Source organism: Suillus subalutaceus (genome assembly GCF_016647625.1).
Source record: "Suillus subalutaceus strain FC151 chromosome Unknown DFJ58scaffold_6, whole genome shotgun sequence".
Classification (NCBI taxonomy): Eukaryota; Fungi; Basidiomycota; class Agaricomycetes; order Boletales; family Suillaceae; genus Suillus; species Suillus subalutaceus.
The window spans coordinates 329,059-354,259 of NW_024540255.1; the positions used below are offsets into that span (position 1 = coordinate 329,059).

Here is a 25,201-nt window from a genome sequence, read left to right on the forward strand (position 1 = left end):
GAAGTGGCGTGAACCACTCGATGTAAGCTAGTGCTTGGGAATACGTCCCAACTTGAAACTGACGAGGCAGGGTGAATATAATATGAACTTGCGCAACTCGCCCACCTAGTACAGTATCCATTTCAGTTGTGACATTTAGGCCTTGAATAGTAACAGTTACTTACCTTTGAATGTCCATAAATTCGATGTCTGAACACCATCGCTTATCAGCACCATATCAAATCTAGTGGGGGACCCAGGTTTCCAGCCAGGACCAGGCTGCACTTCAGGTGTTGCTCTAATGCTCCACCACTTTGGTGAGTTACTGACACATGGATCAGGGGGAGTAACAATGACAACTTGTCAATAAACATCAAAACTGGTCATGTGGACCGGGGACAGTGTTATTGCGTGGCATGTGCTTGTGCAGGAAAGATTTGAGGGCTGGGAGAAACATGGTTGCACCATGTGTGGTGATGAGATGCTGAACAGACTGCTGAGGGTGTGCAGGAGTCTTGGCGAGAACATAGACAATAGGAAGTGTTGGACTTGTGTTTGTAGGGGCAGTGCTGCATGACTCAGATTGCAACTCTTCAATCTCAGCGTCTGAGTCTGAACCCAAGTCATCTCTGCAGTTGGGATCTGTGTGACTGGAACTGTGGCTGACTGAGATCGTTCTGACAACCAATCAAGGTAAGAACTGCACAGGAACACTGCTTCCTGGCATTGAAGCCATAAGGCCATTTGCTCCTTGTAGTCACACTTGTTGCTGGCACGATAGGTGTCTTTAGTGAAATCAATATGTAGTTGTTCTGGAAGCTCAGTGTTGAAACTGTCGGTGGAACCAAATAGAGTGATTGACTTAATGAAGTGTGAGATTTGATGTAATTTAGGAATATTGAAGTGTTTGCAAACTTCAAGCTCTTGCAGGATGTCCTTGTTGGTGTGAAACACTGCAAGAGCACTCTCCAGACCATTGAGGGATTTAGCAGTATGCATTTGAAGCTGTGCGTAATATGAAAAGTCTAGAATGGCTCATGCAACCACTAAGACTTGACTAGCAAATGAAATTAATTGTGCCAGTACAGACTTTGTTGAGCATGACTTAAAGCATACCTTGGGACAGCACCAGTGAGCAGACCAATGAAAACACATTGCATCTCTTTGTGCTCTGTACCTGTCCACTGTCTCATGGTAGAAATACATTTCTTGAAGTGCTGAAGACCAGGGTAATCTGGCATTGCTTTGAAGCGTGTGTCCATTTCATCTTCACCGACAATTTCAAGACACCATTTGACTAGGTGGTCTTTGAAGACGCCTTTATGGATTTGGCGGAGGAGGTCAGGCGTGAAGGCAAGGAAGATATCGGCATGAGGGAGATTAGCCCAGAATGGATTGTAAACAGCACATAGCCCATTGTCATTAAATTGAATTGGATGCTGGCCATTCTTCCGCTTCTCTAATATCTCTTTTGTCACCTCAGGGTCCCACATCAGCGAAGTCAGTGGATTGCCTCGTTCATCTGCAGTGACCAAACACTTTGGACACTGATGTGACAATCATATTGGCGCTAGGCATGTATACCTGCATAAGCACTCAATAGGTGGACCAAAGTTATCCCTCATATCATTCACTACTCCCCTATCAGCAGTCTTCACTTGTCTCAGCCATAACCCTTGTCCGACGCTATTCCGCACTTTCCCGCACTATGCGTGCACACTCCCACAGCGCTATTCATGCTCCCGCGACTTATCTGATGCTATTCCCGCGCTTATAGCGCTATTGGAACTACCAGCAATATGTTCTAGGTGCATTAGTGCATGTCTGCTCTATCTAGTGCTTGTTCCCGCACTTAGCACTTATCCAGCGCGCTGTTCTCGTGCTCTAGGATCCACCCAAAATCTCGGAACCCATCCATTGTCCATCCTACCTCATTGGTATGTAATTTGCCTTGCCTTGAGTTGTAACAAGTGCTACAGTCTTATTACATGTATATCCTATCCCTTCCGAGTCCGAGATGGTATAGTTTACTAGTATAAGAAGCCTATGGTGATTACTTCAACATTACTTCCCTTCAACTGTAATTCCTTCTCCTTAGGTTTTACTTAGAAGTAGTCACCCTTTAGTTGCGCTCTATGGCCCCTATTTGACTTTCCTTACCCTTGCAATCAATACCCTTGATCTCTCTCGCTATCCATTACCTTCCTTTGACTCAGTGTCCGTTTCTTGACTTCTGCTCTTTCCCATGCATTAGCACTCTATCTTGCGACGTGCTATTCCCATGCTTTAGTACTTATTCGGGTCTTTCGATCTTGAGTTGTCCTTAGTAGCTTTTCCCTTGGGTTGAACGTTCTTGCATCTTTGTTGCAAGTATAGCAGCATAGGCAGAGCATTAGACATATACTGGCTGAGTACCTTAACAAGTGCCTAGTCAGGTTGAGTTTTTCACACCGATTTTCTTTACAACACCCCACAAGACATTGCTCTGGAAAATTGGCTACATAAGCAGCAAGGATGGGGTAGACTCGACAGATCAACGAGTCAGCACAGACCATCTCAACACCATTTTGACCTGCAGCAACGAGGGGTTGGAGGAGCAGGGACATACAATGGTGGAAGAGTCGGTAACTGGCAAGGGAGCACACATCAGATGTAAAGCAATCAAGCTTTCCTGCAGGTAAGTATCCAATAAGGACCATTGCATGTGCTGATGTTTGCCGCCTCTTCTCTTTTGTGATGTTGCCAATGGACAGGTACATGGGTCATGCTGATTTATTGCCTCGGAATTGCAACAAACATGTTTTGTCTGGTGCGAGAATGATCAGTGTGATGGTTGCACCTTTTGGCAACTGTTTCTGGACACCATACATAGGTCAGTACTTGTCATTTTCGCTTTTTTGGGGGTACTTACTTGCTTGTCACACCACCAGTCCACCGTCCACATGTCATCAATTACTCAGTGAAGTCCTGCAGGATCCTTGTATGCTCATGCAGGTGCGTACACCATGTGATCGCGGAACAATGGATTTCCAAGGAGGTCTTTGACGCACTCCACAGGATCGCGCATCCAAAGTTCAATGTTTTCATGCAACATCTGGCCCTTCTCATCTGTTTTATTTCCCTGGACATTAACCTTTTTGCAACTCCAGGCAGCTCCATGTGGAAGCTTGTTGACTTTCTAGGAGGAAAGATCAGTTATTGTGAAATGAAGGTTTCGTTTGGTTTTGTGTCTACTGCTATGGTTAGTATGAATTCTTCAATTTTCAACACTAAGCTTACTATAGGTAATTTTTGAAACTCATCTGTTCGAGTCTGGCCAAGGCTTTTAACAAGCCATTTGGCGAGTCCCCATTCCTCCCTTGTGACCTGAAGTTAATTGCCTTGCAGACACAACAGACATAAATTGGTACGTACACATCATAAAAGGGAGCCCATTTGTCCTCGCCCATACCCTCCTTATACTGATGAAACCTTTCAAAGCTGATTTGTCCTTCACACAGTGTTTGGCCAGCGTCAACACATTGTTCAAAATATCACATGTGGTCCTCATCTTCAACCTCCTCAATGGTCACCCGCCAATGTTTCGGTGCTGCTGGGTTGTCTGCATCGGGATTGGAAGACTCAGAGCATGAGCGGTGATGTGGGGAAAATAAGTCAGCCTGAGAGTTGGTGTTGGTGTTGATGTTGGTGTTGGTTGCAACAGTTTGGTTTGATGTTCCTAAACTAGGTACACCAATGTCATTTTGATTTTCAACCAGCAGCTCCCATTGCCTTCTACAGTCAGGGCATCCTGCGATATGTTTCTTGACACCTCCCAATGTGGGCATCTCCTTGGTACAGAATCTGCAGTGAGGCATGGTGAGTGTTTCAGAGGTTGCTTTCTAACTTCACATCATTTTTTTTATGGTAATTTTTTTTAAAATGCAGGCCCTGCCCTGGTTGCTGCACCACACTACACTGTGCCTGCCACACTAACTACACTAGTCTAGATATACCATGGGCAGCAAGAGCTAACTCTTGAAGTTGCGCCCATTTGGCCTCCTCACAACACCTCACTTCTACCTCCCAGCGCTCTATGATGAGTCTGCACAAGTTTGTTTGCCTAATGGTAAGAGCCGGACCCAGTGCTATTTCTAAGAGCTGTGCATTTTTTGCATGCTCGCAACCCTTCACTTCCGCCTCTCAATGCTCCAAAATAAGTCTTTGCAAGTAGGACTGAGGAACCATGACAGGGCCGGGTGTTTGGTGAAATGGTGGAGGAAGCGGATACATAGGCTCATTGAGCTTTGGCCTGCAAGCCGGTGAGTATTGGGGCTGTGATGAAGACATGCAGCTAACCTTTTGACAATAACATTTCCATTTTTACAGGTAGCTTTTTTGTTGCCTATGGCTGGTGACACAGGACTATACAATTTGTCAGGTGAGTGTTTGATGCAGACTCCATACTGCTTGTTGACCAAGATATCCATGGTAGGGAAAATGTTGCAATATAGTAATGGTACACCCACTGCTTTTTATCATTTCCCGTCTGTTGATCACTGAACTTTACAAGCCCTGAAATCAACAAAAAAAATTCAAGGTTTAGATGTCAGTTGTTTATGTCTTTCATAGCGCTATAAAATGCACTGAACCATGCCTAATGTTCTCTTGTGCTCAGACAACCATGGCTACCAGTCACAAGGTCGCCTTCAAGCACACAAAATCCAGGGACACACAACCAGCACAACCAGCACAACCACCTGTGTGTACCACAAGTGATTGACAGTGATGGCCGACCAAAAAGAAAATTACCATGGTAAGTCCTGACAATATTGTGCGAGAACGTCTCACTCACTAGTGACTCTACAGTCTCTGAGTCTCAGCATGTTACCCATCGCCAAGAAAACAAGGAAAAGAAGTTAGAGAAACAGAAGAAAAAAACACTGAAGGCTGCTTACCAGGTTGATCCCAATGACTTCGAGCAAGAGCCATCCGAGCTGCATAGCAACATTGATAGGGAAGAAGAAACTATGGTTTGATCACCCATTTTCTTTTCCGCAACTTAGAATAATCACTGACAAGATATTTATTTAGTTCTCAGATCACAATATGCCATCCAAGCTGTCCCAGCCTAAACCCAAGGTCCTGACATTCAGTGCTGGGAAAATCCCCCCAACGTTGCACGACGCCAGTGCCACCTGCAAGGCTACTACCACAGGTATGTGTCTACTCTGTTGATTCTATACTAAGACTGATCCGCCTCTGCTACTATCAAGCAGCTCCAACTCCGAGTCCATGTGATGACTCAGATGAGTCAACAGACTGTGACTCTGAGTCTCAACCTGAAGCTCAGGTTGACCACACTGATGAAGAGGACAATAACAACATCACTGAAGAACTATCACCAGTAGCTCGAGGGACCAAGTGACCACTTGATGTGACTTCGAATGATGCCATGGTACTGCCGAAGATTAAGAAAAATTCCAATGGTTCATGCCAACACATGAAAGCCAGCAACTTTGATGATGTCTCCAAAGAGATTCTTGTGATGGCGACTTCTATTTTCCGGTGTTTGATTGTCGCCCAGGCGCCATTTCCCGATAACGTTGCTGTCGAGACAAAATTGGCAAAAGCAGCCTGGCATGAGGCATGTCAAATCAAAGGCATCAATGTCAAACTGACGCCTTCAGGGGTCAAAATGGTGAGTCATTTGTTCTCCATGTGTTCTTCATCTGATTTATATCATACTTTGTGAAGCTATTGACCTGCACATCACAAGTTTGTGGGGAACTCGAAATGAAAATGCGTTCACTGACTGCGTCTTTTTTTGGTTTCCAGACAAGCCATTCCAACAGTGTGATAAGACAGAATGGGGATCTAGCAGAGTCTTTGAAAGATGGTTCTGTGTTTGCTTTCAAGGTACACATTTTGATGATCTATGTGGTGTTTCAAGTCCTCACTCCTTGGACTAATAGGATTGGGAGTCGAAGAAGGGAATCTACAAGACAGAGTTACTGCAACTGGGTATCAACATCATGTGGTTTGTGAATTGACACGACGAAGGTGTTGTATACCATAAATACTTTAATCCTATGCCCATCGAAGTTATTGCTCTTGTGCTTACAACTGTGAGTCTCTTATTCTTACATTCAAGTTGATGATGCTGATGAATCACTGGTAGATTGAATGTTGTATTGACAAATGGTTACAAGGTCTGAAGGAGGATGTTTAATTCATGTCAGCTACTTATGGAACTGTCTACCATGGTCATTTCGGCTCATTGCAGCACTTCAATGAGCACACTGCACCTTATAAACTCCTCAAAAGAATTCACACCAATCTGCACGACATGGCTCAGTGCATTGAACAGTGTCCTTTTTGAAAATAATATTCTAACATTCGTGCTTTGAAGTTTCCATGCAGGTGTCGACACCCTTACTATCTCGTCATCTGCATCCCGGATCAGTGACATGGTGTTTGAAGATGCCATCCAAGAGTATTGACTTGAGGAGCAGGATGATGTGGAGCCTAGCAAGTTGTAAGATATGTTGACTTGTTGATTAGTAGGCATTCAAATTCAATTGTTTTCATGATTCTGTGTGCTACTACTGGTACTATGTGATACTATATAGTTGCTGGAAGCTGGCAGTAGTAGCGCTACATGAACTATGTAGTGCTATATAGCTCCCTGTAGCAGAACTCCAAGGAACTACAGTGTACTACTGTAGTACATGGTAGCGCTACCCCAATTCTACATAGCACTATATAGTACTATATAGAAGGGACTTGACTACCGAGCTACACGGTCTACCCTGGCTATATAGTACTATATAGTGACCAGGCTTTTTCCTGATGGTGGGTTTGGCCAGTGTCATTGTCAAAAAAACTGGAAAATAATCTCCACCAGCAGAGGATGGTGATTGCTCAGCATGTGCATCATGCTGAGAGCGCCCGGAGCGCGTGTCACAATGGACAAAGGGATAGACCTGGGGTAGACCCACACGTGAAAGCTCAAACATATCGACCAATTAGACTTGTGTAAAGGAAAATTAAACTCGACATCTTTCAACTTTTGGCAGAAAAATGGTTTAACTCTGGCCCTAAACATGTTTGTCATGTCTGTTTGTAGTGTTTGTTTCGCATGGTTCTGAACACCTGTTTCTAATTATTCCATCTGTGCACATTGATCTGATTTCTTAGAGTCTGTTCGGATACAAATATTTTGCACAACTAAGATGCAAATTTGAAAACTTGAGTTGCTTTGTCATCATCGGCCCTTGAATATCTGATGTCACACTGATATCGGATATCATATGTATTGATAACACAATAACATGCACCCTACAGCCTTTGTGCACCCATGATGTCATTCAACGAGCACGACCCCGACTTTGACCCGCCAGAATACGATGATACTACTACAGTTAATGAAAATAATAATGATCTCAAAGGCACCACCATAGTCGACACTGATGAGCTGGATGTACTCCAGCTGAAGTGGATACAGAAAATGCTTCTTGGTGCTAATTTTATGACTAACATCATGCTCGACACTGCTACCCAGACCCTTGACTCTTGCTCTGATACTTCTTTAACAAGCAACCTTACCATACTTCCACTTTGTCAGGGCTGGGATGGGTCAATGAATTACTTACCGGACATCCTGATTGTATACATTGTGAACTGGGAGTATGGTGGCATGTATTCTACGTTCTCTTAAACTTACTTTGTGATTCTGGATGCAAAGATTCCAAATATGTCCAGCTGGAGGAGCAGCTCACCATATTCCTGTACACAAGTGTCACAGGTCTCTCTATGCACCACATTGGTGAGTGCTTTCAACATTCCAATGATACCATATCAAAGTGTGACATTCCCTCATTTTTATTGATAGACATGCTAATTTTTATCAAGATATTATAATTGGATTCTCAATGCATTCACCTCCCCCCCCCCCCCCCCCACATATCCCTTATACATCCATTTGCACAATGCAGACAATCCCACACCTCTGGAAATTCTCCAGAGCTGAAATTTTACCCCTATTTTGCCAATGCCATTGGTGCTATCGATGGCACTCATATCACATGCCATCCCTCTGCCAAAGAGCATTGTGGTGTTCAAACTCGGGCTAGCCTCACAGAACCCCTTTTTGCTACAGAGGTCAAGCATCCTAGAAGTCCACATCATATCCATATATCATTTCCTTGCAAAAGCCTCAACTCACTCGACTCTTCCATGTTGCACCGGACTATGTCTGACTTGGCCGATACGGACCCATTGCCTCGGCCACTCACAGGAAGCCAGGGTTGTCTGTACCGTCCCTTACTTGTCGTTTCGGCCATCGCGCACCTTGGCCGACCATTCCGTCCTGTCAGTACTGAATCCTCCCATGTCCTGCCCATGTCCGCCTATCTCCATTGGTGTGTTTTAAGCTTATTTTACTGTTACTGAATGAACAGCAGGTGTTATTACATGTATTCCCACGGCCGCAGCACTCACAAGCCTTATTACATACTGACCCGAATACCCTGTGTTCCACTACTATTCTCGCCTGTGCGATTCCAGACATTCACGCAGTTAGATAAATAGGACTCAAGTTTCGTATTATCTCTTACTTTCCTTCTCCGGACATACCTGCTACCGTTGTAGGAGTCACCTTAGTTAGTCTTGATTGCGCAATTGATCCCTTTCTTGCTTTTCATCTCAAATGTGCCTTAACCGCTCTAAGTGCGCGCTCTCTAAGGTTTCTATACCTAGGCCTTGTCTAGACTCGGCAACCCATACCTAGTTATACCTAGACTCTCTTTACCTCAGCCTAGCCTTACCTGCTGCTCCCATTGGCATCAGACTCCTCTATTCGCATCGGTGTTTCTCATCGGTATCCCACATCACATCGGACATCCTTGGACTTGGACCTTCGGTCAGTTGGAACATCTCAGGTCTCAGATCTTAACTCCTTCCCTTCTCTTCCCTCACACTTTTAGAAGGAAGTGCTTCAATAGCAGTCCCCTTGGGTCGACGTACTGCACTCACACCCATTAGGATTTAGTAGGTTTGTTGGGATAGCTAGCTGACTACTATTTCTTTCACCACAGCGTGATTAGAGTTTTAAAGTCCAGTTGCTGGACCAAAAAAAGACTGCACTCAACCAGACCAGGACTTTTGAAAACCGGTTGTGACAATCATATTGGCGCTAGCATGTATACCTGCATAAGCCTTCAATATAGGTGGACCAAAGTTATCCCTCATATCATTCACTACTCCCCCTATCAGCAGTCTTCACTTGTCTCAGCCATAAACCCTTGTCCGATGCTATTCTGCACTTTCCGCACTATGCGCGCACATTCCCCGCACTATGCGCGCACATTCCCGCACTATGCACGCACATTCCCGCACTATGCACGCACATTCCTGCAGCGCTATTCATGCTCCCACAACTTATCCGACGATATTCCCGCGCTTATAGCACTATCAGAACTACAGCAATGTGTCTATAGGAGCATTAGTGCATGTCCACTCATCTAGCGCTTGTTCCTGCGCCTAGCGCTAGTCCAGCGTGCTGTTCTCACGCTCTAGGAACACCGACCATGTCGGAATCCATCCATGGTCCATCCTACCTCATTGGTATGTAATTTGCCTGCTGAGTTTGTAAAAAGTGCTACAGTCTTATTACATGTATATCCTATCCTTCTGAGTCCAAGATGGTATAGTTTACTAGTATAAGAAGCCTATGGTGACTACTTCGACATTACTTCCCTTCTACTGTATTTCATTCCCTTAGGTTTTACTTAGAAGTAGTCACCCTTTAGTTGCGCTCTATGGCCCCTATTTGACTTTCCTTACCCTTGATCTCACTCGCTATCCATTACCTTCCTTTGACTCAGTGTCCGCTTTCTTGACTTCCGCTCTTTCCTGCGCATTAGCGCTCTATCTTGCGACGCGCTATTCCGCGCTTTAGCACTCTTTCGGCTCTTTTGATCTTGAGTTGTCCTTAGTAGCTTTTCCCTCGGGTCGAACATTCTTGCTTTATTGTTTGCAAGTATAGCAGCATAGGCAGAGCTTAGACATATACTGGCTTAGTACCTTTACAAGTGCCTAGTCAGGTTGTGTTTTTCACACCGGACCACGGTTGCAGTTGCTGGTTGCCTCATGTAGACAAGAAACACAAGACCAGTACAAGACTGGTTGCAACCAGTCTTTGTAGGACCGGTGTGACAATCATACCAACTGCTAGGCACGTATGAGTGTTACAGGCATATTTTGCCTTAGCTATAGGAATGGAGCTACATGCTAGTCTCCAGCACCATTGTTCCCAAGCTATCCGCCTTAGGATCGGTTTTCTCCCATAGCGCGCTATCCGGTCTGACGTCTAGGTACCCTGTCCTCCCATGTCCTGCCTATGTCCACCTACCTCTGCTGGTGCATTATTAGTCTTATTGTTGCTACTGATCAGTTTGCAGGTCTTATTACATGTATCCTTCTGTTCTGCAGCACTACATGTCTTATTACCTGTACACACATCATGCTCTCGCCTGCATCGCTACTATTCTTGCCTATGCACTCCGAACACTTACGCAGTATGATAAAATGGCTCATCATACATACAGTATCTCACTTCCCTTCCCCAGACCTTTGCTGGTGTGTGTCGGAGTCACCTTAGTTGCTATATCTCAGTCCTTTGTGCAATCGACTCTGTTCTTGCTCATCCTCTCTGATCGCGTGTCACTTGACTTGCTTTAAGTGCATGCCGCTAAAGGTTCTCATAGTTCGACCTTCATGAAGTCGGAATTGCTACTGGTAGTTCAGACTATACTTAGTCTGCTACAGGCATTCCACTTGCGCGGTCTTACCTTACCTCTGCTTTTCCTTCCCCGAATTCTTCCCGCTATCGCTAGTCGCACTGTTCGCATAGCACAGTCACATAAACATACCTTACACAGCGTATCTCACTTATACGCACGTTTCACTCTGTCGGAACTTCATAGTCGCTGATTGTTATAGTGCTACTCACAAGTTCTTAGTCTTAGGTCGTCATAGGTTTTAAGCCCTTTGCACTATCGCTCCCCTTGCTTATTTGAAGGGAGTTGCTTCATTAGCAGTCCTCTTGGGTCGAATTCTACACTTGCACCTATTTGGATAAGTAGTGCTAGTTCCTAACGGCCTAGTCGCTATTTCTCTTTCACACCGGTTACCCTATCATAGTCAAAGCATGATATACATAAAGCTATTGTAGTAGTACAATGACACAATGAAAATTAGGCACTTGCGACAACTTGAACAATCTCATCCTTGCTATGTTCCCAGTCTGAAATCTCATTGTCGAGTCGCAGTAGCTCCCTGAATTCCTCAAGCATGACCTCTTCCACAATTGCAGAATTCTCAGCAGCTTGGTCAACTATAGCTGTATGCCATGCAAATTTCAGTACCTGTAATTGTTCAAAGCGTTCAGCACTTAGACGAGAACGTCGGTCAGTTGCTGTCTCACCACCAGCCGAGAAGAGATGTTCGCAAGGCACAGAGGATGCTGCAATGGCGCACACATCCTTCGCAATGCTAGCAAGGACTGGGTAGACAGTGACATGTTTCTAAAATTCTAAGTCAGTGAAAATTACAGTAGGCATCTAGGCGACTTACTGACCACCATTCAATAATGTCAGTATCTCTAGAGACATCATCTGGTATATCTTTAAGGTAGCATTGAAGTTCTGCATGCCACCCAGCGTTGTGCTCACGTGATGCCTGGTCTACTAACGTGCGGCGGTGGTGGTCATAGTTGGATTCAACAGTAGGAGCACCCGAGTCCATATATGAGGGGATGGGAGTGATGGCGGCAGGTGGAGAACTGTGCTTTGAGTACTCCTCCATAATATTCTCAACTGCCTTCAATGCTTCATCATGCCAATCAACAGTGTTTGGATTGCCAGCTGCATATTCGTTTTCCTGTTCTTCTGGACCACCCCACTGCATCTTGATATAAGTTAACTTATAGTAAGGATGGAGTACTGTAACAATGATCATCAGCGAACAGTAGCAAGGACATTAAGTAGGAATATAATTGCTTACTGAGCACAAGGACATAAACTGGTTTGTCGTCAAACTTCTGATAGTACTTTCCAAGTTTATCAAGCCCTTTTTGAATCGCGTCCTTGTACAGGATATACTTTGATGTTGTAAGCTTTGCTTCCCATGTGGTCTGAAGTTCTTCTATGGCAGGAATGCTGCACCAAAGAGTAGGTTGCTGTTCCGATGAGAAGTACTGTTGAATACTGTTGGCATCCTGCTATGCGGTGAGCAAATATACTTCATGTGAGTATACTATCAGTGCAACATACTGTGATGATAGTGCGTGTGTCATTTACGCGCTCCCAATCAGCCAATGTGAATTTGAAGGCTGTCCATGGTATGTACTTGACAGTCCTGCCTTGAAGGCAAATGGTGGTGATTGGCCTGAAAAGTGCATCAGCCATGCCAATAAACATGTCAATAGGCTATATACAGTAGACGGTTGATTAGTATTTTTTTTAAATGCCATGCTAGAACACGTACCTGCCGGAGCGTGTATGCTCATCCAAGCATCCCATCTGCTGTCCCCCACCTAATGTTGCTATGTAGAGGAATCGTGAGTGGGACCAAAAAACCACATTTTACTTGAAGACTGTTGAAATATTCAATACACTGTCCCGAGGATTGAATCTTCAATAGATCAGTTAGTAGAGCGCCAACAAGTGCATATTAGTAGTACTAGTACCTTGATAGCAATTGTCCACACAGCTGCAACAACATCCAATTCATTAGTGAGTACACAATTGTGAGCTAGGCTTGGGTCGAACTCCCAGATTGATGTGGCATTCTTGACATTGGCAAGCTGGGTGAAGCCAGACATGACAGCAACTACAGCAAGATTGATGATGTGGGTGAGACATGGAAGGTGGTGTCGAGTTGTGTTGAATGAGTAGATTTTGTGGTGATGGAGGATGCTTTCAATCCGCTCACATGCAGTATCGTTATGGCTTGTGTTGTCTGCTGTGACGCAAATAGCTGTAAAATGTATGTTAGTATGAAGAGAAATAGTAGTGGATTCACGTACCTTTGAGGATTGTCCAGCAATGATGCCTGCCCGCTCACACAAGCTAACAAAATAGCGTCCAAGATTATCTCCAGTGTGGGCGCCAGATATTCCTTTGAATGCGATGACTTGGAAATGAAGTGTCCATTTTCCAGACTCCGGGTCAGTATGAATCCAATGAGCAGTAAGACCAAAGAACACTGCTTTTGTTTGATCAACAGACCAAAGATCTGTGGTAGTTGACACACAGCCAATGTCTAGTTTCTTCATATATGATAGTCAGCTTCAGCCAGTGTAGTGTGGCACTGCCCACAGATACAAATGATCCTTACCTGCATATCCAGCTTGAACTTCGAAAAGAACTTCACAAAGGAATTGTGTATGTAGTTGGTGACATTGTGCGTTGAGGGAATATCAACCTTGGTGGCAGCCGGCCACATTGTGACCAAACAGTTTCTAAAACTGACTTTGTTGACTACAGCTAGAGACTTTGGGTGGTTATTAGATAATGGTCGGTCAACTTGAAACATATAGTATTTCTCACTCACTTGGTCATCACATACGACAAACTCTGCAACAGCACGCAGAACTTCATCTTTTGAGAACTCCTGGGGTATTCTTGCGCCCTGGAACATTATATCCAATTTCTTCTGTCCACCTTTCATTTGTTTCTTTTCCTCTTGCGCTGCATGGACGAATGCACATGGAATGGCATGGTAGTTTTCATGAATTTTCAGCGCCATACACTTCTCTTTATACACTGCATAGTGCCCCCGAATGTGCTGCCAACATGAGGAGTTGCTACCTACATGGAATGTCTTGCAGTGGCCATGTTTTGCAACAAACTTCATATCCACCCTTTGAATTCCAGGTAAGTTTCAATTGATCTTGGTGATGGTGATTGCTTACTTGCATATCAAACACCAGCGGCCCACTTTCATTTCTACCTCCCCTGTTGCGCTCACGAACTTTACAGTACATCGTTCCGAGAAAATAGTAAGTAGATCATCGGCGCTATTCTTTATTTTGATTTCATCTGGTGCTATGCTAGTATGATCATGTTCTGAGTCACCAGCATCGTCATTCTGCAACATTTAGACACTTAGATGCTTCCCAGGAAATGAAGGGACAAATTGACTAACATCTTCACCATCCACATTACTACCCTGGCCCGCCTCCGAGTGTCAATGACATCTGGTTTCTTCGGCTTCCTTATCATCTGTGGTGCTATCTTCAAGTTCAACCACCTCAATGCACTTGCTTTTGTGATGTGCTCGGTTGGACTTGGATGCAGCCTTTTTTCCCAATGTACGTGCAGCAGCAACAATGCTATCATCTGAGTCATCTACTAAGTCATCATCACTAGAGACAGCAAGTTTCCGCTTTTTAGATTTCTTTGGTGATCTTGGTGTCTGTGTTTGAGTCTTGGTGATGCAGAGCTGTGCAGCACCTTTTTCAGTGGGTTTCTTTTGATGGGTGGATATGCGAGTGCCTGACATGGTTGGGGGGAGACAAGAGATGCGTAGTAGACAATGCTGACTTCTTATACATTCAAGGCAGCTGTAGTACACAAGGTGCACATGAGGCTTAGTACATACATTAGGAAAAACCTCCCTCTCTAGTTAGAACAAGTTTTCACAAATTTTCAAAAGTTTCGCTAATTAGATAGATTTGACGGCTAGGAGAATTTAATTGGTGCCCTGCTAATTAGCACTAATTCCTGTGATCCTAGATGTAATTATTGAAAGTCTTGTAGTATCCTTTGATTATGTAGACACAATTTTCAGACTTAATGGCACACATAATGTTCAAATCAATTAGTTTTCAATTGCAACCATGGGTATCAGCACGAGCACAGTAAGATATAAGCTAACTAAAGATGTAAGGAACGAGCATAGTTCAGATGTTATATGAAATAATAAAATGAGTCGTATTGGCCTCGAAAGTCTGACTTGCCACCCGGTTGTCTGACTACTCATCATCCATGCCATCAATGTCCAGGAACATGAGGCTAACATCCTGGGCATAACCTCCAGGAGTGTCTAGGTGGAGGGACCTAGATGATGATCAGCAACACTGCTATCAATGCTTACAATGACTTACTGGACTTCCTGGTATATGTCTGACATCATCTTGTGAAACTTGATGGGTGCCGTCTCTCGAAGTCGTTTCCAACACTGAGACATGGTAGTTGTAGTTATCGCAAAATTGATTGCCGGTAAATTTGAATTCTTCACTAGACTTGTTTCTTCCTGACAAGAAGAGCTGCACAGATCTAGCAAGTCGAAACCGTTAATGGTTGAACGAGTGCAAGAAATCAAATTTACCGCAGTGCAGACAATAGCTAACATGGAAATGGGGGATCTCGGGGTGATGTGCCTTATTCTTTGCAATATCGAGGAACCGCTGAGGAAATTGAGAGCCAACGGACTTCATATTTTTGAAAAACATCTCATAGAGGATGATAAAGATAGGATCTACTTGATATGGCTTCCTGCGAACCGGGGATGGGAGCCCTTGCGCCTTAATAATGTTTAGCGTCAGTATGTCAAAGTGTGCTAAAGATGAGAACAAACATTGAAAGTTTGCAGGAAAATGTATAGATGATCCGGAAGAAGGTGCTCAAGGATAGCACTGGACTTGGGCCGGAGCTGAAAGTAGCCTGCAATGTTCTTGAAAGCCATCTCCTTGATATCCCCGCGAAAGAGACTGGCATGAGCATCAATCTATAACAAAACCAGAGTTAACATCCATAATGGCATGGTGAAGAAAACACATACTAGACCCACAAGTGCACCTAAGTACTCCTTGTCTGTGCGCATACATTTCTCGATTGGTTCTGTCTTGAGATATTGAGTGGTGTTGATAAGTATCTCTTGCGCATATGTATTCTTGGCGATGACTTCAGGGTAACCGTGGCTGAAGGCAATGTATGCCTTCAGCTCAAGAATGCTGCGTTGAATGACCCTACGAAGGTCAACATTCTGATCAGTAAGACGTACTGACCCAGTCTTGGTGTAAACAAGACGAGCCATGGGATCATGATAGCCTTCCTTGGATTGTGCATTGGCACTAATGCGGGCACTGCCTTGAATATCTTCGGTGTTCTCCTCCTTCACAGGTACGTCACTCTCGTCAGCAAATGGCGAGTCCGCTAGGATCAATGATGAATTGAACTCTGATATAGTTGAGGCTGACTCGTTCCACCTGGGGGTCTGACAAATAAAAAATTGTGTCTGAGTCTTAGTAGATTGATAGAAATATTTCTGCTTACCTCCATGGCACACTTTTTCTCTCTGGCGCTTGTAACCTTGACCAAGTATTGAGGCTTGTCAGCTGCTTCAAATTGCAAGGAAGTACTTGGCACCTTTGATGAAACCGCCTTTGTTTGTTTATTCTTATGGCGGACTGAATGTACAATCAAAGGAACCTTTGAACAGTAATGAGACCCTCCTGGCACTCCTCATACTTATTCAAAGGTTTGACTCACCTCTTCAAACAGAGCCTGAGTGACAGACTCTTCCGGCTCCAATAGGTCCGATTCTTTGCTTCCACTGGATACCATGTTGCTGGCATCTGAGTCGCTGTCACCGTCTGATTCAGAGTCCTCTAGTAGTTTGGATGTCTTCAAGTCGTGAACTACAAAAATTGATACTTGGTATGAATCAAAAAAAAAAAAGTGAGAATACCACTCTCTAGTACCTTTCTCATACTGTTGACGGAATAGTCGAGGAGGCGGCTTGTGTCATATACCATATATCCGGTTACAGATCCGATGATCTGGATCTCAGATCCGATCCAGATCCGATGAACATACCCATCGTCCGGTCCACAGATCCGCTTTGATTCTTATTTCATTTCCTGTTCATATAACTCTAACTATCGTTCATCTCCTTTCGGTATTCCTGTACACCGGTATACCGGTTATCCTTTACTTCCGCTTTGCTTACTGATCCGCTATGCTTACTGATCCGCTACACTTACAAATCCGCTTTTACTTGTACTTCATTCCCGGTTCATGATTCGTGATCCATCCAACTTACCAATACACTCCGCTTAGACTTTGCTTATACTTTCGTACATAGCCTCGCACCTTTGCTTATTGATCATTCCGTTAGCTATCCGTAGTATATAAACCTTTGTATATGCGCTGTAGTAGATCAGTTTGAATATCATCTTAGATTGCACTCATTCCGTCTGGACTCTGAGTCCCTCCGTTATCCATCCGGACTTGAGTACGCTACTCTTGTCTACTCCGAGACTTAGGATAGATTCCTATAGTCTACATATCCGCCTCTGTCTTCGGACAGTCCTCACCCGTTAGTTTCTAGTCTGGATCCGATCCGGATTGGCCGTTACTCTATACACGCGATACTTTAGCTCTCTGAAATAAGGGGCAAGACTCGGGAAAGGGGCACAGCGCACGAGCTGAGGCCGAAGCCCTTCGGATCCGATACTACTTGAGTACGGTCTTAACAGTATATTCAAACTCATACCTTTCCGAGTTACTTAACATCTATCATGCCTCCTACCAAGACACAAACAACTCTGCACGCGGTCGGACTAACCTCCCTCCGTCGTGATCCGACACCTATAGTCAACACCTTCACCAGTTTCTCTCAGCGCCGTGTTAGCACCCACGGAACCGCTCAAACCATATCCGAACTCCTTAATCGTCGACACCCGGAAACCCCAACACGCACTCCTGCCGTAGGACCTCCGGACGATGATGATCCCGATGATGGTGATGATGATTTCCCTGGTAATCCACCCGATGATAACGGTGGTGATCCGGATGATTGATCCGGATGTTGAGGATGATGAAAATGACGGCCTAAACCCACAAGACCGCGTTATGCTTCGACTCTCAGAAGCCATCGATAACCTTGCTCGCAATAATCGTCGCGCGCCCGCATCCGAAGATTCTAGAGTCAAGGTCCGAGAACCGGATACCTTCGACGGAACCGAACCACGGAAGCTCCGTGCGTTCTTTGTCCAGTGTGAGCTTAACTTCCAGAGCAAGCCTAAGGCTTTCCGTACCGGAAGGGCTAAAGTCAACTTCGCCCAATCCTACCTTAAGGGTATGGCCCTTGAATGGTTTGAACCGGATCTCCTGTCCGATGATTCGGACGATCATCCGGATTGGATGGATGACTATTCCGTGTTCATGCTTGAACTCCAAGCCAACTTCGGGCCTCATGACCCATCCGGTGATGCAGAAATGCAGCTCGAACAGCTCCACATGCGCAATGGACAGCGCATCAACAAGTACGTTGTGGAATTCCAGCGTCTTGCTTCACAGGTTCGTGGCTGGGGCGACGGAGCCTTACGACGCCAATTCTACAACAGACTCCCGGCCCGTATCAAGGATGAAATCAGTCGCATGGGTAAACCCTCTACTCTTTCCGAATACAAAGTCCTCGCTCAGACTATCGACGCCCGATACTGGGAACGGAAGGGAGAGATCTCTCGAGAAGCTAAACCCACTTCATCCACTACCCCTAAGCAATCCGCTTCTGACCGGACGAACTCCAATATGTCCGGATCCGGAAATCACAAATCCGGAAACTCCAAGGATCAGAAGTCTACAAAGCCATCCGCGTCGTCGAACTCGTCCGCTCCTAAGGTTCCGGATCTTACTTCCAAGCTGGGTAAGGACGGAAAGTTAACGTCCGAAGAGCGGCAGAGAAGGATGGACAAGAAACTCTGCTTATTCTGTGGTGGACCCAGCCATACAGCTCGGGAGTGCACCAAGTCTACTTCGCGTGCTGCCAAAGGCCGCGCTGCAGTAGTTGCTCCGGAAGTCAAACCGGATGTCTCTACTGAGACAAAAAAATAGTCCGCGACTCTCCTAGCTCCGTGCAGGAAGAGGGTCGCATTGACTCTGCCTGCACAAAGGAGTTAAGACTCAACGCTGTCGCGCTCTCGGATCCGACTTCCCTCTGTCCATATGTTTCACTTCCGTTACTTCCATCCGTATCCGAATTTCCAGCTCTTGTAGATTGTGGTTCTTCTCATTGTTTCATAGATACTGCGTTCATCCGAAAACATAAAATCCCTACATATCCGATACCTACGATTCCGCTCCGCTTGTTTGATGGTACTTGTAATAATACTATTTCCGAAGCTATAGATTTGTCCGTCCGCTTTCCGTCCGGTGTAGTCACCTCTGATACGTTCTACGTTACCCCTTTGGATTCATCTTGTTTTATCGTTCTTGGATATAGCTGGCTCACCCGACACAATCCGTTGATTGACTGGGTTTTGGGCAGCATTGACTTCCGGACGACATCTCATGGAATGCCATCGACCCCTCCGACGTCACTTCCGTCCTCGGATATCCCTCCTCCGACGGAAACCATACCTCCTCCGACTACATCCGTACCCTCCGCTGATAACACTGTTCCTAATATATCCCTAATCAATGCAGTTGCCTTTTGCCGGGCCTGCAAGTTAGAAGGATCGGTCCAGTTCAGTATATACCTTCGACCATCCGGTGTCGATCTCCGATCCGCTTCTCTATCGTCCGATCCTCCGGATCTATCCCAAATTCCTTCGGACTATCACGAGTTTGCGGATGTCTTCGACAAGGGAAAGGCTGGTCAGCTTCCTCCACATCGTCCTTATGATCTGAACATAGATCTGGAAGAAGGAACTAGTCTTCCCCTCGGAACTATCTATTCGCTATCCCCGGTCGAGCTTGCAGCCCTCCGGAAGTTTCTTGATGAAAATATTGCCTCTGGACTCCTCCGCTCCTCATCCTCTCCCTCACGGAGCTCCGGTCCTATTTGTCAAGAAAAAGGACGGATCCCTCCGCCTTTGTGTGGATTTCCGTGGACTCAACCAGATCACTAAGAAAGACCGATATCCATTACCCCTCATTGCCGACCTATTAGACTCTCCGAGCCGTGCTAAAGTTTTATACCAAAATCGACCTCCGATCCGCTTATCATCTCGTCCGGATAGCGGAAGGGGACGAATGGAAGACTGCCTTCCGAACGCGCTATGGCTCCTATGAATGGTTGGTGATGCCGGAAGGTCTCACTAACGCTCCAGCAGCATTCCAGCGCTTTGTCAATAGCGTGTTTGCTGATATGCTGGATGTATGCGTTATCGTATATCTGGACGACATCCTCATCTATTCCCATGACCTTGCGTCCCACAAGCAACACGTCCGAGAAGTACTCCGTCGACTCCGTAAACATCGTCTCTATGCCAAACCCGAAAAATGCGAATTCCATTCCACTTCCGTTGAATATCTCGGATATCTCCTATCTCCGGACGGCTTAACTATGTCGTCCGATAAGATCCAAGCTATTACTGACTGGCCGGAACCTCGGAAAGTCAAGGATATCCAATCCTTCCTCGGATTCGCAAATTTCTATAGACGGTTTATATTCAACTACTCGGATATCGTGGTTCCGTTAACACGGCTTACACGCAAGGATGCTCCGTGGAACTTTTCCGATGAATGTCGGAAATCCTTCGAAGAACTCAAGAAAGCCTTCACTACGGCTCCGGTGCTTACGCACTGGATGCCGGATGTTCCTATAGTTGTGGAAACCGATGCCTCTGACTACACTATAGCTGGAATACTATCCATAGTATGTCCGGACTCAGAGCTTCGTCCGGTAGCGTTCTACTCTCGAACGCTAACCGCTCCGGAACTTAACTATGACACCCACGATAAGGAACTTTTAGCTATATACGAAGCTTTCCGGACCTGGCGACATTATCTAGAAGGCTCGGCCGAGCCTGTAGATGTTGTCACGGACCACAAAAACCTTGAGTACTTCGCCACTACCAAACTCCTCTCTCGCCGTCAGGCCCGCTGGTCGGAATTCCTCCATCAGTTCAATCTTGTCATCCGCTTCCGTCCCGGAAAACTCGGAGTTAAACCGGATTCCCTTACTAGACGCTGGGACGTCTATCCCAAAGAGGGGGATAAGGACTACGCTCGAGTTAACCCTCATAACTTCTGTCCGGTATTCACGTCCGAACAGTTAGCTTCGTCCCTACGAGCCTCAACCTTAGCAACTCCGGTTCTTAGAGCAGCTGTTCTAATGGATATTGATGACCTTCGGAAAGACATCCTGACCGCACTTCCTAATGACCCTATTGCAAACCAACCATCTTCCGGTACCTTCAGATCCGAGATGGACAGTGGACGATAGGGGTTTCCTCCGTTGCGACAACCGTATATATGTCCCAGAATCCGATAACCTTCGACTTCGCGTCCTCCGTAATACTCATGATCACCCCTTATCCGGACATTTTGGTCAAAACCGAACCCTAGACCTCATCCGACGCGAGTATACATGGCCGGGTATACGCACCTATGTTAAGGACTACGTCCGGTCCTGCACTACCTGCGCCCGAGCCAAGGTTCCGAGACATAAACCCTACGGATTGCTCAAGCAACTACCCATACCGGAAAAGCCTTGGAATTCCATATCCATGGATTTCATAGAGCAACTTCCGGACTCATCAGGCTTTACAGCCATCCTCGTTATCATAGATCGTTTATCCAAACAAGCAATATTTGTTCCGACTCACGATACCATTACCTCTCCGGATCTCGCTCGTCTATTCCTACTTCATGTGTTTTCCAAGCACGGAGTTCCGTCCCATGTCACCTCGGATCGCGGTACAGAGTTTGTATCCCACTTCTTCCGATCCTTAGGAAAAGCATTGGATATGGTCCTCCACTTCACATCCGGATATCATCCGGAAGGGGATGGACAAACCGAGCGTGCCAACCAAACCCTGGAACAATACCTTCGGATATATTGCAATTATCAACAGGACAACTGGTCGGAACTACTTCCCTTAGCAGAATTTGCCTACAATAACGCTCCAAGTGCTACTACCGGAGTATCGCCTTTCTTTGCTAATAAGGGTTATCATCCGAACATATCCGTCCATCCGGAACGCGATCTATCCTCCATCCGCGCTCGCGACTATGCTATAGACCTCGACGACCTTCACCAATTCCTTAGAGAAGAAATGGCTCACGCCCAAGAAAGATATCAAGGACCTGCGGACGCTAAACGGAAATCTGCTCCGGATATCAAAATTGGAGACCAAGTCTTTGTCAAGGCTAAGTACTTCCGGTCCACTCGTCCGTCTAAGAAACTCTCGGAAAAGAATCTAGGTCCGTTTGAAGTCATATCCCGTCCGGGTACCCATTCCTTTACCATCCGACTTCCCGAATCCATGAAATCCGTCCACCCCGTCTTCCATGTCTCACAGCTAGAACCATCCGTTCCGAACACAATTCCCAATCGGATCCAGCCTCCTCCACCTCCGGTCGAAGTCGACGGAGAACCAGAATATGAGATATCCGAAATCCTAGACTCTAAGCTGGACCGTCGTAGAAGACAATGCCAACTCTTATACCTCGTCCGATGGTCCAGATACGAAGGAACAGACGAAGAGACTTCATGGCTACTAGCCACGGAACTCGGAAACGCGTCCGATCTAGTCTCGGATTTCCACACTGCATATCCAGACAAACCCGGTCCTATTGCTATACAATGAATATACAAAGCGGATATACAAGTACATTAGTAGCAGAGAAGGCAGATCCAAAAATCCTCAGCCATCCATCTCCATGTCCCCACCCGATCCGGATCCGGATTCATCAACGTCCTTGTCAGTGGCCTCAGAACGAGCCGCCTCGGTAATCCGGATTCCATTCCGGATCCCCTCAAGAAGGATGGTCTGGAACTCCCTCTGCTGCTCCAAAAACGCCTCCAAGTTAGTATTCATCCGCTCTATAGCAGTCCTACTCCCTTCCGCCGCTCCGATGCTCTGCTGGAGCAATCCGTTGGTCCAAGCCAGTTCCGCTACAATGCTATTAGCGGCCGCGACCCAGGCCTGATCATCATACTCCACTTCCACCTCATCCGCTACTACCATCTTCATATCCGGATCCGGAGTCGGACTCTGCTGGCGCTTCTTACCCTTGCCTCTCGGAGATGGGTTCTCAGCAGCGCGCTGCCTCTTCTTAGACTTGGAATCCGTAACGGTTCCAGGTCGTCCGGGACAAGGAGCCTTGTCCTTCCGGCACGCGTTACAAGCCTTGATCTATCCGAATGTTAAGAGTCACGGATCCGAAGATTCAAGGATGACTTACCAAGGAATTGCTATCCGCATCGGACCACAGACAGGCCCGACCCTTCTTAGCGCAGCGGGTACAAGCCCCATCCTTATCCGCTGAGATGGCGCGAGACTACGGATCCGATAAGGGACGGATCCGATAAGGGACGGATCCGATAAGGGACGGATCCGATAGAACAAGTCATAACTCACCATTTCCGCCACTATAGCCCTGCGCCTAGCCTCCTCCGCTTCCCTTCGGGCCTCAGCCCGTTCAATCTTCTTAATCCCTGCCAAGCGCTTCCGTTCCGCCTCTTCCGCTTGTTGCTTCAGCTTTTCAGCCTCTTCCTCCTTCCGAACCTCGGCCTCAGCAGCAGCCAGCGCGGCCTGGATATCCGCCAGAGTCTGCTTAGCGGTCTTCTTAGAGCCGGATCCGTTATCAGTCATGGTTGAGATAAGCTAGTGGTAGTGAAAAAGTAGGGAAAGGAAGGAACACCCTGCGACGCTTTGGCATCCGTATATCTGTCAGAATCCGAACTCAGCAACTTCTCCCATCAGCTTCTCCATTGTCTCGCACTCATACCATCCGTTCTGGATCGCTGATTCTTGTGCCTCTAGGGATCGGCCCTAAGGGGGGGATACTGTCATATACCATATATCCGGTTACAGATCCAATGATCTGGATCTCAGATCCGATCCAGATCCGATGAACATACCCATCGTCCGGTCCACAGATCCGCTTTGATTCTTATTTCATTTCCTGTTCATATAACTCTAACTATCGTTCATCTCCTTTCGGTATTCCTGTACACCGGTATACCGGTTATCCTTTACTTCCGCTTTGCTTACTGATCCGCTATGCTTACTGATCCGCTACACTTACAAATCCGCTTTTACTTGTACTTCATTCCCGGTTCATGATTCGTGATCCATCCAACTTACCAATACACTCCGCTTAGACTTTGCTTATACTTTCGTACATAGCCTCGCACCTTTGCTTATTGATCATTCCGTTAGCTATCCGTAGTATATAAACCTTTGTATATGCGCTGTAGTAGATCAGTTTGAATATCATCTTAGATTGCACTCATTCCGTCTGGACTCTGAGTCCCTCCGTTATCCATCCGGACTTGAGTACGCTACTCTTGTCTACTCCGAGACTTAGGATAGATTCCTATAGTCTACATATCCGCCTCTGTCTTCGGACAGTCCTCACCCGTTAGTTTCTAGTCTGGATCCGATCCGGATTGGCCGTTACTCTATACACGCGATACTTTAGCTCTCTGAAATAAGGGGCAAGACTCGGGAAAGGGGCACAGCGCACGAGCTGAGGCCGAAGCCCTTCGGATCCGATACTACTTGAGTACGGTCTTAACAGCTTGAATTGGTACTGAGATGGTGGAGTGGGACAAGTTCTTCCTCATTACTACTATCTGACTCCTCAATCACTCGGGAAGTTTTTTTTCTGATTTGCGTGTCAGCAATTTTTCTTTCATTGTTCAGAGTCAAGACTTACTATAGTTTTTTGTTGACTTGCTTCGTTTTGCAGGAGTAGGTTCAACTCTGACTGTTGTTGGAGAGCGGTCACGCTTAGTAGTGTGTGACTTGCTTTGAAGTTGTTCCCACACTTGCCCAGCACCAATTGATCAGCCCCACATCACACCATTACCACGAGATATATGTGCTTACCAGGATTTTCCAAAGCTTGGTCCTTTGCCTTGCGTCGTGCTTAGATTCAGTGAGTTCAATTTAGCCTTGTGAATATCACTACTAACTTACGGCGTGAAGCAGTTTGTGGCATTGAAAGTCAAGTTCAGGTTGGCGTCTAATGTAAGGCAGTAATCCTGGAACAAATAAGCACAAGATACCAAATGAGTGTGGTATTGTCTTTCTGAAAGACTCGAAAGGTGAGTGAGTGTTCTCAAGTTTTGGTTGTAGAGACGACTGAGATGTGCAATTTACAGTCCGATTATATATGATCTGTTGGCCGAGCAAGGGTTGATATATGAACCTATCCTTGTCCGGCTTAGTTCAAGTCTGATTGTGTCCCGGTGTCATGCATGGTATGTGATC

At 46.0% G+C, this 25,201-nt stretch overlaps 5 protein-coding genes across 5 annotated transcripts; 1 reads left to right on the top strand and 4 right to left on the bottom strand.

Annotated features, from left to right (window-relative positions):
- Positions 1–352: 352 nt before the first annotated feature.
- DFJ58DRAFT_713567 (uncharacterized protein) lies at positions 353–2,585 on the bottom strand (the record flags this gene model as incomplete). Its single annotated transcript, XM_041383930.1, has 5 exons — positions 353–608; positions 647–984; positions 1,024–1,036; positions 1,096–1,526; positions 2,454–2,585. The coding sequence occupies 5 exons, from the start codon at positions 2,583–2,585 to the stop codon at positions 353–355; spliced, it is 1,170 nt and encodes a 389-aa protein (XP_041249740.1).
- A 380-nt stretch (positions 2,586–2,965) lies between these two features.
- On the bottom strand, positions 2,966–3,836 carry DFJ58DRAFT_836804 (uncharacterized protein; the record flags this gene model as incomplete). The annotated part of the gene is made up of 4 exons (XM_041392312.1): positions 2,966–3,157; positions 3,259–3,337; positions 3,394–3,459; positions 3,517–3,836. 4 exons carry the CDS (start codon positions 3,834–3,836, stop codon positions 2,966–2,968), a joined length of 657 nt encoding a protein of 218 aa, XP_041249741.1.
- Positions 3,837–4,746: 910 nt separating this feature from the next.
- Positions 4,747–6,190, top strand: DFJ58DRAFT_722148 (uncharacterized protein; the record flags this gene model as incomplete). The annotated part of the gene is made up of 10 exons (XM_041384864.1): positions 4,747–4,774; positions 4,828–4,991; positions 5,053–5,176; positions 5,238–5,365; positions 5,429–5,659; positions 5,716–5,736; positions 5,797–5,877; positions 5,934–5,982; positions 6,022–6,086; positions 6,140–6,190. The coding sequence occupies 10 exons, from the start codon at positions 4,747–4,749 to the stop codon at positions 6,188–6,190; spliced, it is 942 nt and encodes a 313-aa protein (XP_041249742.1).
- A 5,369-nt stretch (positions 6,191–11,559) lies between these two features.
- DFJ58DRAFT_651917 (uncharacterized protein) lies at positions 11,560–12,440 on the bottom strand (the record flags this gene model as incomplete). The annotated part of the gene is made up of 3 exons (XM_041381645.1): positions 11,560–11,963; positions 12,025–12,238; positions 12,294–12,440. The coding sequence occupies 3 exons, from the start codon at positions 12,438–12,440 to the stop codon at positions 11,560–11,562; spliced, it is 765 nt and encodes a 254-aa protein (XP_041249743.1).
- A 2,558-nt stretch (positions 12,441–14,998) lies between these two features.
- Positions 14,999–16,592, bottom strand: DFJ58DRAFT_836807 (uncharacterized protein; the record flags this gene model as incomplete). The annotated part of the gene is made up of 8 exons (XM_041392313.1): positions 14,999–15,083; positions 15,131–15,204; positions 15,377–15,550; positions 15,604–15,753; positions 15,808–15,994; positions 16,034–16,242; positions 16,302–16,394; positions 16,518–16,592. The coding sequence occupies 8 exons, from the start codon at positions 16,590–16,592 to the stop codon at positions 14,999–15,001; spliced, it is 1,047 nt and encodes a 348-aa protein (XP_041249744.1).
- Between the last annotated feature and the right edge of the window lie 8,609 nt (positions 16,593–25,201).